The 15,000-nt window shown below is 47.1% G+C and overlaps 2 protein-coding genes across 9 annotated transcripts in view; both read left to right on the top strand.

The window, feature by feature from the left end:
- The window catches only part of si:dkey-230p4.1 (trichohyalin), a 17,604-nt gene extending 12,102 nt beyond the window's left edge, over positions 1–5,502 (top strand). For all 3 annotated transcript variants that reach the window (XM_047342545.1, XM_047342547.1, XM_047342546.1), the window contains exons 20-28: positions 1–966; positions 1,045–1,164; positions 1,392–1,880; positions 1,951–2,028; positions 3,233–3,385; positions 3,471–3,620; positions 4,484–4,540; positions 4,710–4,772; positions 4,850–5,502. The exon at positions 1–966 is cut by the window's left edge and continues 1,625 nt beyond it. In XM_047342545.1, coding sequence (XP_047198501.1) covers positions 1–966; positions 1,045–1,164; positions 1,392–1,880; positions 1,951–2,028; positions 3,233–3,385; positions 3,471–3,620; positions 4,484–4,540; positions 4,710–4,772; positions 4,850–5,077 — 2,304 coding nt within the window. In that variant the 3' untranslated portion in view covers positions 5,078–5,502. The remainder of the gene's footprint in view (positions 967–1,044; positions 1,165–1,391; positions 1,881–1,950; positions 2,029–3,232; positions 3,386–3,470; positions 3,621–4,483; positions 4,541–4,709; positions 4,773–4,849) is intronic.
- The window catches only part of LOC118120114 (abl interactor 2-like), an 882,953-nt gene that overhangs the window by 505,254 nt on the left and 362,699 nt on the right, over positions 1–15,000 (top strand). The window lies entirely within an intron of this gene.

A 15,000-nucleotide genomic window follows, 5' to 3' on the forward strand; every position in this document is an offset into this window, starting at 1 on the left:
GAGGAGGAGAAAAGAAAGCTAGAAGATGAAGTGAGGAAGACCAAAGAGGAGCGAGGGAGTTTAGTGGAGAAAGAGAGAGATAAGCACCTCCTGGTGGAGGAGCAAGGGAGGATCAGAGTCAGAGAGCTCGAGGAGGAGAAGACAGGGCTGACAGAGGAGCTGAGGAAGAGCGAGAGGGAGGTGACAGCGCTGAGGGAGGAGGTGAAAAGAGAACAAAGAGAGAAGAAAGATGCACAGGAGGAGGTGACGGTCCTCAAGGAGGAGGTCCAGAGGGAGCAAAAAAGGAGGGAGGAGACCCTTGAGAAGTGGAGGCAGACAGAGGAAATACAGAAGGAGCTGAGGAGGAGTGAGAGGGAGGTGTCTTTACTGACAGAGGAGGTCCAAGAAGAACAGAGGGGAAAGAAGGAGGTGCAGAAGGAGCTAATGAGGAGGAGAGAAGAGTTGAAAGCTCTGAGGGAGGAAGTGCAGAGGGAGAGAGATGGAGCGCAGGAGGAGCTGAGGAGGAGGAGAGAGGAGGTAACAGGGGCACAAAGAGAGAAGGAGGAGATAGAGGAGAAGCTGAGGAGGACGGAGAGGGAGATGATGGCTCTGAGGGAGGAGGTGCAGAGGGAACAAAGAAGGAGTGAGGAAACCAAAGAGAAGCTGAGGCAGATGGAGGAAGTACAAGAGGAGCTGACGAAGAGAGAGAGGCAGATGTTTGAGGAGTTACAAAAGGAAGAGAGGGAGAAGAAGGGGGTGCAGAAGGAGCTTATGCAGAGGATGGAGGAGATGACGGCTCTGAGGGAGGAGGTGAAAAGCGAACAAAGAGAGAAGGAGGAGACAGAGAAGAATCTGCGGAGGACAGAGGAGGAGGTGACGACTCTTGGAGAGGAAGTGCGGAGGAGGGAGGAGGTGCAGGAGGAGCTGAGAGGAGTTCAGCAGAGCCTGGAGGTGATGACGGACAACCTGAGCTCCCTGCAGAGTCAGGTACAGTCCTGATGAAGAGGAGACATCGTCCTGAAGGAGGCGCTGCAGCTAAGCTCATGTCTCCTCTCTCTGCTTCAGGTGTGTGACCTGGAGCGATCGAAGCAGGAAGTGAAGGAGAAGGAGCAGGAGAGGCAGCAGATGAAGGAGGGACTGAGGGAGGCGCTGGAGGAGATGACCAAACTCAAAGGGCTCCTGCAGGTACAGCTCCTGCTACAACCTGTCCTTCAGTTTGTCCAAATGTTTATGGTCATTATGCTAAGCTAAGCTATCTGTTTCCCAGTGATTAAGCTAAGTCAGCTCTTAGCATTATGCTAAGCTATCTGTTTTCTCACCTTACAGTCGTAATGCTAAGCTAAGCTACATGTCGTCCCACCCTGACTAGTGAACTGTTCCTTAAAGCGTCGATCACACTTTGTGTCATTCAGGAGAGCCACACAGAGGGAGAGCGACTGAGGAGCGCTCTGAAGGACAAGAAGAAGGAGGAGGTGGAGAACCCGAGGACGGTCATAGAGGAGGTGGAGCAACAGAGGGAGGAGGTTGAAAAGGAAAGAGGACAGCTGGAGGAGCTGAGAGCAAGAACCAAGGCCCTGGAGTGGAGGAGGAGGGAGGTGATGGAGGAGCTGGAGGAGGCTCTTCAAGCAAAGGAGAAGACAGAGGAGTACAGGAGGGAGGCTGAGGAGTGTTGGAGGAGCAGAGTGGAGGAGATGGAGGAGGAGAAGCGGGTGAAGCTGAGAGAAATCCAGACGGTGAAGGAGAGACAGGATGAGGTGGAGGAGGAGTGGAGGGTCAGGAGGGAGGTGGAGGAGAGCAGGGCTGAGCTAAGCAGGGTCAGAGCCACGGCGGCCATGTTGGAGGAGGAGAGACATGGACAGATGAGGAAGAGGACAGATGACAAGAAGAGAGGAGGAGCGGAGGTGAGTGATCAGAAAACACCGTAGAGAGGAAACAGCTGATGTTTATTAACATAGTTGATCTTTTCCTCAGGAGGAGGAGCAGCAGGTCACGTCTCTGCTGCAGGAGAAGGAGGAGGTGAAGAGGCTGCTGAGGCTTCGAGAAACTGAGGTAAAAGAAAAGTTTAGTTGCCGCTGATGTTCAACGTCTCATCACTTTTAAAACAACTTTTATCAGAATATTCACAGGTTAAATAACACAACTGCACTGAAGCTGTTTCCAGATATGAACTGAACACTTACATGTTCCTGACGTGTTCCTGACATGTTCCTCACGTGTTCCTGACATGTTCCTCACATGTTCCTCACATGTTCCTGACATGTTCCTCATGTGTTCCTCACATGTTCCTGACATGTTCCTCACGTGTTCCTGACATGTTCCTCACATGTTCCTCACATGTTCCTCACATGTTCCTGACATGTTCCTCACATGTTCCTCACATGTTCCTGACATGTTCCTCATGTGTTCCTGACATGTTCCTCACATGTTCCTCACATGTTCCTGACATGTTCCTCACATGTTCTCCAGGTTCTGTCTGTGAGAACAAATGTCTGAGTCAGTGTCTCTGGACATGTTCTGGATCTTCTCCTGCAGCCTCCTGGTAACATGTGTGTAACATGTCAGAGTGAGTCCATGTGAGGAAACAGCAGGACAATGTCCTGAAGCTTCCCAGTGAGCGAGTGGACGTGTTGATGAGGTTTCTAACACGTGACGGACGTGAAACTGGAAGAACACAAAGATCTCAGGATGAAGAAGAGGAGCCGTACACGTAGAAGGCGAAGACGTCCACTTGGAAACACGAGGAGGTTCCAGATCTTTTGGTGATGAGGGCCGGCGGTGTGGATGAGCTGTAAACAACAACACTGATCTTTCCACAGCAGAGTTTATACGTCATGTCCGGCCCCTGCTGCTCTACAGGCTCCGCCCTGCTGCTCTACAGGCTCCGCCCCTGCTGCTCTACAGGCTCCGCCCCTCGCCTGGATGTTCCCACATGTTCCTGTTTGAACGAGTCGGACCCGACAACCTGCTGCTGCTGCTTCACAAACACTAACTACACAACATGTCAGGACAACATTCTACAGAGTTCATGTGTTAAAACATCTTGAGAGTCCTCATGTCCTCAGGGTTCAGTTGGTTGTAATATGTAACGTCACCACTAGATGTCTCAGTCATCCAGGTCCGTCTTCGTTCACCTGTACGACCCCTGAACTGTGTGGTTTCACTGTGACAGTGAGACGTGGTTCACAGTGAAGTGTCCCAGTGTCCCAGCTTCTTCTCCGTGTTTATGATGAATTCACGATGATGTCGTCTTCAGGTGTACGCTCTCACTCAGAGGACGGAGGAGCTGGAGAAGGACAGAGATCGAGTCCGATTGGCTCTGGAGAGAACTGAGGCAGCTCTGATTGGCTACAAGGAGAGAACCCACCAACAGGAGCAGAGCTCAGGGGCGGGACCAAACTCAGGAGAGGTCAGTGTCTCCAACTGGTTGACAAGTGATCGTCCTCTTTCCTGTGGACCTGACTGTGTGTGTGTGTGTGTGTGTGTGTCTGCAGGGTGTTGGGGACAGACTCGTTGTCCTCCAGCGTCTCGTTGCTGAACTGGAACTCGAACAAAAACGACTGAACAAGAAAAACTCGCATCTGGAAAATACAAAAGAAAAACTGAAGAGAGAGAGACACACACTGAGAGACACACTGAGACAGGTACACACACACACACACACACACACACACACACACACACACACACACACAAACAGACACACTGAGAGACACACTGAGACAGGTACACACACACACACACACACACACACACAGACACACACCTACACACACATACACACACTGAGAGACACACTGAGACAGGTACCACACACACACACACACACACACACACACACACACACACACACACTGAGACAGGTACACACACTAGAGACACACTGAGACAGGTACACACACACACTGAGAGACACACTGAGACAGGTACACACACACTGAGAGACACACTGAGACAGGTACACACACACACACACACACACACACTGAGAGACACACTGAGACAGGTACACACACCTGAGAGACACACTGAGACAGGTACACACACACACACACTGAGACAGGTACACACACTGAGAGACACACTGAGACAGGTACACACACACACACACACAGAGACATACACACACACACACACACACACTGAGACAGGTACACACACACACACTGAGAGACACACTGAGACAGGACACACACTGAGAGACACTGAGACAGGTACACACACACTAGAGACACACTGAGACAGGTACACACACACACACACACACACTGAGAGACACACTGAGGACACACACTGAGAGTAACACACTGAGAGACGACGTACACACACCGACACTGAGACAGGTCACACACACTGAGACAGGTACACACACACACACACACACTGAGACAGGTACACACACACACTAGAGACACACTGAGACAGGTAACACACACACACACACAGACACACTGAGACAGGTACACACACACACTGAGAGACTGTGTTTGATCTTTGTGTGTTTCAGGTGGAGGACGAGCGATCGAGGCTGCGACAGCAGCTGACTGTAAGCAGCAGATCTCAGGTGAGACACACATGTGTGTGTGTGTGCGTGTGTGTGTGTGTGTGTGTGTGTGTGTGTGTGTGTGTGTGTGTGTGTGTGTGTGTGTGTGTGTGTGTGTGTGTGTGTGTGTGTGTGTGTGTGTGTGTGTGTGCCTGCCTCAGACTGTGTTAACCTCTGTGTGTTTGTTCAGGAGTCTACAGACACCACAGAAGAAGAGCGTCTGCGGAGTCGAGTGATGGAGCTGGAGGAGCAGGTGAGAGCAGCAGCAGAAGAAGAGTTTCAGATGTTCTGAGTTGTCGTGGTGATGCTGACGGAGTCTCCTCCCCTCAGGTCAGTCAGCTCCATCTCTCATTGGCTGTGGATCAACAGCAGAGGGCGGAGTTTATCCAGCAGTCGTCCAGAAACAGCGAGTGGCTGCTCTCCCTAAGACACGACCTCGGTGATTCGCTCGCCATCGTCACGCACAGTCCAATCCCATCAGTCCTGGAGTCTGAGACACAGCGATTGGACCGCAGCCTGAGGGAGGAGGAGCTGAGGATGTCGCTCAGCCAATCATAACGCCTGAAAAAATATAAACTCCAAACTGAAGCTTTTGGCCAAATGCAGTCAGCTGTTCTGTCACCATGGAAACAGCTTGATATTTGAGAGGATATTAAAGTGATCATCTGTTTCATCTGCGTCATTGGACACGAAGCAGGAAGTAAACTGTCCAACCACAGATCAACCTCAGTGTCTGACGCAGCGTCAGCAGCCAATCAGCAGGGTTCTGTAACTGAAACATGAGGCTCACTGGGTGTAAATGGGAAACTTCTTTTCAATTTGTGTCAGTTTTGATTGTTTTCTATTTGTATTTCTATTCTGTTTACATTTGTTACGACACACTACATTTCCCATGATCCTCAGCCTGAGCTGCTTCTGGTTCACGTGAAGACGAGAGGTCGGCGCTGATTGTTGAAAGTTCAATAAAGATTTTTTAAACTGAAGTAGCTTTTGATTTCTGTTCTGACTGTAATGCCAGGCCCAGCCTGCAGGGGGCACTATCGGCACTTTACCACTGTGGGGAGATGTTGAAACTTCCTGAAGGAGGCGCTGAACTTTTCTCTTAGGATTCATGAACTTCCACAAGGAGTCAGTTACTATGGCAGCAGTTGGTCTCCCCCTCCTGGTACTAAGAGAGATGACAGCCTGCACTGTCCAATGAGGAGGAGCCGCATCATTGATCACATGATTAGTGTTTGTCGTGGAACCAGTGACAAATCATTATTGTTATTAATAACACTTCCTGTTTTCACTGCACACTGTAGCCTCCTCTTTCTTGTTGCTATGGTTACTCCAAAAGCTTTCTCCCTCTGATGTTTGTTGTTTACGAATGATCCCAGAGGAGAAGCCACGTTTAGCTAATAACAATATTAGCTAAGCTCAGGACCAAGATTTATTTAAAGTTAGCAACATGTCGTTTATAAGTTAAGTTAGCTCATATATATCTCTCTCTATATATATCTATATATATATAGATATATATCTATATATATATATATATATATCTATATATATATATATACCAGGGCTGTCAAAATTAACGTGTTAAAGCGGGATGATTAACCTGTGGAATTAATGCGTTAATATTTTAACGCACTAACCCCCCCCATATATATATATGTGTGCAGGGAGTGTTTATAAAAGGTGTCTGTGTCACTGAGCTCCCTGATTTGCTTCTAATTTTACCTCCTCTCTCTCTCAGCTGTGTTTCCCCCCCCCCCCTAACCCTCAAACCTCCCGTTTCTCCTCCAACACGATTCAGGTAAAGTTTTCTTCTCCTTCACAAACTAAATCACTTTAAAAACTAAAGATTAAATACTTTATCTTTTATAATCCTTTGTGTTTATTGTGCAGTTATGAACTCTTTTAACATTAGAACATGATTCATTAGCAGATGATGAACAATTACTGAACATTTAACTACATGATAATGTTTTATTCAGTTTTCAGTATATGTTTGAAATCTATTTAACCTGATTAATGAAAATATGAGTTTAAGATATTTAACAGAATAAGATGAAAGGTACGTTTTAATGTTATGATGTGCAGCCTTTTGTGTTTTTATTATTTCCGATGATTTTTTCTTTAGAATCATAAATATTCCAAATAAAAACCTCATTGTTGTTTGACTTTATTCAGTTATTATTAGATCATTTCTAACTAACTAACTACTGTCAAACATTAACACTTTTAGTTTTACAGTGTTAAGTATTAATACTCTGAATGAAGTATAATTGCTTTAGCTTAAGTATTAATACTTTGAATGAGTACTTTGACTGAAGTACAGGTGGGAGGGTTCCAGCTCTGAGTCTTGTTCTCTGCGTTCAGTGTCAGAATTGAACAGAATCTGGATTCACTCTGAATTAAACTTTCAACTCACTGGTTCAGCTTCAGTTCACAAACTGTGAAAATACAACGAGAACAAAAGAGAGAAACGAGAGAAAAAGATCAATGAGTGTTTGAGTAACGGACGTTTCCCAGCAGAAATGAACACTCGTCATGTCTTCATCTGTGACAGAATCTTTGATGGGATCTTTTCTTCATGACGACCGGAGAGACTGAAGAGACGAGTGGACGAAAAGAAGAGACAGGAAGGATGAAGGGAGGAGGAGGAGGAGGAGGAGGAGGAGAGGAGAACATGAAGCTTTCTCCTTCCTTCACCACCCTCAGCACCATCGCCATCCAGGCCGGCCAATCACAGCTGGTCGTCTCTGTCCTCAGGGTGAAGAGTCGCCTCCATCTTCACTCATCAACTCATCAAACATCCTTTGACTTGTTTTATAATTAAATCTTTTATGTCACAGTTGTAAATATGAGTAAAAGCTCAATTCATCTTTATTCAAGTCCACAAAGTTCAAGCGTTCAGGAGACATGAAGCTTTAGATCCACTCACTTCACATTGTTTTAGTTTCACACAAAACCCATAAAAGAACAAAATGTCTCAACTGAGAAGTGAAATGAAAAATCTTCTTTTGTACAAATTATAGAACAACAGAATATTAGAGTTTGTTTATGTTCTTTTTACTGGAGGCTTTTGTGTTTCCTGAACAAACTGTTTACTGAAGCTGCAGTGAGTGTGTGTGTGTGTGTGTGTGTGTGTGTGTGTGTGTGTGTGTGTGTGTGTGTGTGTGTGTGTGTGTGTGTGTGTGTGTGTGGTGTGTGTGTGTGTGGTGTGTGTGTGTGTGTGTGTGTGTGTGTGTGTTGAGTGTGGTGTGTGTGTGTGTGGTGTGTGTGTGTGGGGTGTGGTGTGTGTGTGTGTGTGATGTGTGTGTGTGTGTGTGTGTGTGAGTGGGTGGTGTGTGGGGTGTGTGTGTTGGTGTGTGTGTGTGTGTGTGTGTGTGTGTGTGTGTGTGTGTGTGTGTGTGTGAGTGTGTGTGTGTGTGTGTGGTGTGTGTGTGTGTGTGTGTGTGTGTGTGTGTGTGTGTGTGTGTGTGTGTGTGTGTGTGTGTGTGTGTGTGTGTGTGTGTGTGTGTGTGTGTGTGTGTGTGTGTGTGTGTGTGTGTGTGTGTGTGTCTCTTGACCCGCATCACGTTGTTTCTTTTTTGGTCGACATGCCACAGATACAGTGTCACCCTGAGGAATGTGGAGCTCACACGATTCACACTCATGTTGACCCACATTGACGTGAAGTTAAATCTGTAAAACCATTATTATATATATTTATTATTATTATACATTTTATTATATTAGTTCATTATTAATCTTTTCTGTGAGTCAGATTAATAATCTGTGAGTGTGTGCGAGTGTGTGTGCGAGTGTGTGTGTGTGTGTGTAAATCAATCAAATTCAATCAAAATTTTATTTGTATAGCCGATATTCACAAATTACAATTTGTCTCAAAGGACTTTAACAAGGTTTGACCTCCTCTGCCCTTAACCCTCAACAGTGTGTGTGTGTGTGTGTGTGTGTGTGTGTGTGTGTGTGCAGAGCGGCTCTCTGGTCCACCTCCAGCTGGTCCAGGTTCACCCGGGCCTCTGTGAGATCGGATGGAACCAGGAGGAGAATCAGAAACTGATCCAGGAGCAGCAGCAGCTGATCCACAAACTCCAGGTGATCCCACGTCTCCCAGCTGCTCTACACTCACTCACCTGTAGGGGGAGATGGGTTGTTGAGAAGCTTTTCTTCTTCTGGTGTTTTTGTTAGTTCCGGTTGTGTAACCGATGATGACAGAAGCCTTCGCAGAATCACAACAGCTTGGAGGAGTTTTTATTCTCCGAGGGCTTCTCCTCACAGAAATCAGTATTCTCTTAAACTGTAGGGGGCGCTCTATCTTAGCCTTCTAAAGAAACTGCAGATGAAAACATTGAATTGAGAATCACTTTGATCTGATAAATAAATGTTCAAATCATAATAAACTATTTATGCTTCATTCATCTTTACGTCTTTGTCGGATGATAAATGTTCGGTAACTTAATCTCATTTAGATTCTGTTTGTTCCAGAAACACGAGAGCGAAGCGCTGTCATTGGTGAAAAGCAGCCGACAGACCCAGCAGAGGAGGGATGAAGGGATGATGGAGCTGAAGGAGGAGGAAGAGGAGGAGACGGAGCTGAAGGAGGAGGAAGAGGAGACGGAGCTGAAGGAGGAGGAAGAGGAGGAGACGGAGCTGAAGGAGGAGGAAGAGGAGACGGAGCTGAAGGAGGAGGAAGAGGAGACGGAGCTGAAGAAGGAGGAAGAGGAGACGGAGCTGAAGGAGGAGGAAGAGGAGACGGAGCTGAAGAAGGAGGAAGAGGAGACGGAGCTGAAGAAGGAGGAAGAGGAGGAGACGGAGCTGAAGGAGGAGGAAGAGGAGACGGAGCTGAAGGAGGAGGAAGAGGAGACGGAGCTGAAGAAGGAGGAAGAGGAGGAGACGGAGCTGAAGGAGGAGGAAGAGGAGACGGAGCTGAAGGAGGAGGAAGAGGAGACGGAGCTGAAGAAGGAGGAAGAGGAGACGGAGCTGAAGGAGGAGGAAGAGGAAGCGGAGCTGAAGGAGGAGGAAGAGGAGGCGGAGCTGAAGGAGGAGGAAGGAGACGAGGCTGAAGAAGGAGGAAGAGGAGAGACGGAGCTGAAGGAGGAGGAAGGGAGGAGGAGGAGAGAGCGAGCTGAAGAAGGAGGAAGAGGAGGAGACGGAGCTGAAGGAGGAGGAAGAGGAGACGGAGCTGAAGAAGGAGGAAGAGGAGACGGAGCTGAAGAAGGAGGAAGAGGAGACGGAGCTGAAGGAGGCGATGGGGGCGTCGCTGAGCGAGGGATGGTCGCTGCTCCTTCACCTGCTCCACAGACGACAGGAAGTCTTGATGATGGCGTCAGACTTTTACCACCGAGCCCTGGAGGTAACAAACATCTGGAAACATGAGTTACAGTGAAACACAGACCAGCCCCCTGGTGGCTGCCTGCAGTAGAGGTTATATAAACCCCGCCTCCTCCAAGTAGATGGGACACAAACTAAAGAAACAAATCAAAGTAGAAGTTAATGGTTTCTGATCAGTGTGAATGTCAATAAACTGTAAAGAGCTTTGAGTCATCAGGACCAGTCAATATAAATAAATCCAACCATTTGAACTTGTTGATGTGTAACGTGACCTCTGACCTCTGACCCTTCCCCGAGGGACATGTCTCAGGCGCTGCCGTATATCTGCTGGTCTATTGGCTGCTGGTGTCCCACTGCGCTAACAGCAGCTAACAGCTGTTAGCATCCGTCCCAGTTCTGGCGTCTTTGTCGACAAACTGCGACGCTAACGGATCTGCTGGTTCTGTTTATTATATTTATAGATGGTATTAATGACAGCAGCAGTTCAAATAATAATAATAATAATATCTGTCTCTCTCCCCCTCTCTCTCCCTCCCCCTGTCTGTCTCCCCCTCTCTCTCTCTCCCCCTCTCTCTCTCTCCCCCTCTTCTCTCCCTCCCCCTCTCTCTCTCTCCCCCTCTCTCTCTCTCCTCCCTCCCCCTCTCTCTCTCTCCCCCTCTCTCTCTCCCCCCTCTCTCTCCTCCCCCTGTCTCCCCCCCTCTCTCTCTCTCTCCCTCCCCCTCTCTCTCTCCCCCCTCTCTCTCTCTCTCTCCCCCTCTCTCTCTCCCTCCTCTCTCTCCCTCCCTCTCTCTCCCCCCCTCTCTCTCTCCCCCTCTCTCTCCCTCCCCCTGTCTCCCCCTCTGTCTCTGTCTCTCTGTAGTTTGACGTCAGTATCAACAAACTTGAGAATCTTCAGGTGAGACCAGACGACGTCAGACTGACTGAAGTTCAGCTCAGATTCGACTCCATGAGAAAAGGTAACTGGTTTGAAACCAGTTTCAAACTGATTTACAGTTTGAAACCTTAGGGTCACAGGTGGTAGATTAACTAGTTCAAACTCATGTTCTAGTTAATAATTCAAACTGGTTTGAGCCGTAGATAAACCAGGTTTATTTCTTATTCAAACTGGTGTGGTTTTGTCGTTGTTTCCAGATGTTCTGCTGAAGTCTCTGCAGGTTTTAAACAGCAGCAACGTTCTGCTGCACGAACTCCGACAGCTGCAGAGCACCGAGGCCCTCCAGAGGAGAGGGGGGGTGCTGCAGGACCGGCAGGGGGCAGGGGGGTGTGAGGAGGAGGTGACCGTGACTTGGTTTACGTTGGTTTTAAATTGAATCTGGAATAACTCCATCGTACGTAACTTAACGTCTCACTTCACTGTATCCAGAGTTCTCAGAGCAGCCAGGAGGGGGCGCTGAGGCTGGAGGAGCTGGTGGAGAAGCTGCAGGATCGGAGGAGGAGGGCGGACCAGGCCGTCAGGCTGCAGCTGCAACAGGCGGAGAAAAGCATCATGGTCCAAAAGAAAGAGTCTGGATCTGATGTAAGAGACACGGTGACATCATCAGTGACATCATCAGTCCAGACACTCGACACTCGAGTCCAGAAAAGACTCTGACCCTCCTGATTCCCATCTGTCTCCTCCGCAGGACTGGACTCTCATCCTGGACCAGAACCTGGAGTCTGAATCCACACCAGCAGAGGGCGCTCACCTGCAGTCACATTCCAGAACAGAAGAAACCAGAGACCTTCAGACCGGATCCAGATCAGTTCTAAGGCCTAGATCTAACTCAGAGGAGACCAGAAACTTAGAGTCAGATCAGAAGCCTAGAGTCAAATTAGTGGTGAGGTCAGATCCGATGTCCGGATTCAGATCAGAGCCAAACACTGGACCTAGACTAGAAGAAATCAGAAACCTGCAATCCAGATTCAGATTAAACCTGACAACTGGATCTAAATCAGACATGAAGTCAGATTCCAAATCAGCAGCGATCAGAGATCTGCAGCCTGAATCCAGATTAGTCCAGATGATTGGATCTAGGTCAGAGCCAACAAGAGATTTAGAGTCTGGATTCAGGTCAGAGCTAACGTCTAGATCCAGATTAGAGAGAGACAAAGACCTGCAGTCTGAATCCAGTTCAGAGGAGACTGTGGAGCTCCACTTAGGATCTAGATCTGATATAAAGTGTGAATCCAGGTCAGACCTGAGGCCTGGATCCAGATCAGACAAGACCGGAAACCTGCAGACTGGATCTAGGTCAGACCTGCAGGCAAATTCCACATCAGTGGAGACCAGAAACATTGAGTCATTATCCACATTAGATGTGAATCCAAGATCCAGACTAGATCTGAAGACTGAATCCAGATCAGAAACCAAAGACCTACTTAATGTTGTGCTGAGATCCAGATTAGAAAAGATCACAGAGTCTCGATCCATATTAGTGGATCATAAAGACCCTCAATCTGGTTCCAGATCAAATGAGGAGGCTGGATCTGGATCCAATATAAAACCTGAATCAAGATCAGATCAGAAACATAGAATCAAATTAGACATGAAGTCTGGAACTACATTAGAACAAACCAGAGATCTGAAATCTGAAGCCAGATCAGAGCCACAGTGCGCATCCAGACTGGACCACTTCCCATCAGAGGAGACCCGAAACATCGAGTCGGGATCCAGATTAGAGGAGCCAGGATCTGGATCAGATGTAAGGAGCTCGTTTATGGTTTGATAAAATAAAAAAACAATAAAAGCAGATTCAGTTCTATTGATCCAGAACTTTACGAGACCTGGATCCAACTCATTCCCTCAGAAAGTCACAGAAAATGTTTGTTTGAACTGTGATGAGTTCAGAGAAGAGAGAAGAAGAAGAATCTGGTTCTTCACAAAACAGAAAATCGTTCTTATCAACTTTCATCGTTGATGAAAAATGTTTGATTTAATGTTTTCAAAGCTTCTTGTTTATTTCTTTTTATTTCTGGTTCTTTCAGGTTGAATTCAGCAGGAAGCAGAACGAGAAGAAACAGGAAACAAAGAGCAAGAGGTGACGTTCTCATGTTCACACACACACACACACAGACACACACACACACACACACAGAGACACACACACACACACACACACACTGATGAAACAGACACACACACACACTGATAGAAACAGACACACACACACACACACACACACACACACACACACACACACCCACACACACACACACACACACCACACACACACACACACACACACACAGACACACACACACACACACACACACACACACACACAGATAGAAACAGACACACACACACACACACACACACACACACCCACACACACAGATGAAACAGACACACACACACACACAGATAGGAACAGAACACACACACACACACTGATAGGAAACACACACACACACACACACACACACACACACACTGATAGAAACAGACACACACACACACACACTGATAGGAACACACACACACACACACACACTGATAGGAACACACACACACACACACACACACACTGATAGAAACAGACACACACACACACACACATAGACAGACACACACACACACACACACACACACACACACACACTGATAGAAACAGACACACACACACACACACTGATAGGAACACACACACACACACACACACTGATAAAACACACCACACACACACACACACACTGATAGAAACAGACACACACACACACTGATAGAAACAGACACACACACACACACACTGATAGAAACAGACACACACACACACACACGCACACACCAGTAGAAACAGACACACACACACACACACACACACACAGATAGAAACAGACACACACACTGATAGGAACAGACACACACACACACACACACACACACACACTGATAGAAACAGACACACACACACACACTGATAGGAACACACACACACACACACACTGATAGAAACAGACACACACACACACACACACACACACACACAGATAGAAACAGACACACACACACACACTGATAGAAACAGACACACACACACACACACACACTGATAGGAACAGACACCACACACACACACACACTGATAGGAACAGACACACACACACACACTGATAGAAACAGACACACACACACACACTGATAGAAACAGACACACACACACACACACACTGATAGAAACAGACACACACACACACACTGATAGGAACACACACACACACACACACACACTGATAGAAACAGACACACACACACACACACACTGAAAAACAAACACACACACACACACACACACACACTGATAGGAACAGACACACACACACACACTGATAGAAACAGACACACACACACACACTGATAGAAACAGACACACACACACACACACACACTGATAGAAACAGACACACACACACACACACTGATAGGAACACACACACACACACACACACACACACACTGATAGGAACAGACACACACACACACACACATGAAACAGACACACACACACACACTGATAGAAACAGACACACACACACACACACACTGATAGAAACAGACACACACACACACACTGATAGGAACACACACACACACACACACACATGATAGAAACAGACACACACACACACACACACACACACAGATAGAAACAGACACACACACACACTGATAGGAACAGACACACACACACACACACACACACACACACACACACACACACACACACACACAGACACACACACAGATAGAAACAGACACACACACACACTGATAGAAACAGACACACACACACACACACTGATAGAAACAGACACGCACACTGATAGAAACAGACACACGCACACACACACACACACTGATAGAAACAGACACACACCCACACACACACACTGATAGAAACAGACACACACACACACACACAGTAAACAGAACACACACTGATAGGAACAGACACACGCACACACACACACTGATAGAAACAGACACACACACACACTGATAGAAACAGACACACACACACACTGATAGAAACAGACACACACACACACACACACACAGATAGAAACAGACACACACACACACACACACTGATAGAAACAGACACACACACACACACACACTGATAGGAACACACAAACAGATGCACACACATCATTTTTTTTTTTTCTTGTTACAA

The sequence above is a fragment of the Hippoglossus stenolepis genome, chromosome 13 (assembly GCF_022539355.2).
Source record: "Hippoglossus stenolepis isolate QCI-W04-F060 chromosome 13, HSTE1.2, whole genome shotgun sequence".
Taxonomy (NCBI): Eukaryota; Metazoa; Chordata; class Actinopteri; order Pleuronectiformes; family Pleuronectidae; genus Hippoglossus; species Hippoglossus stenolepis.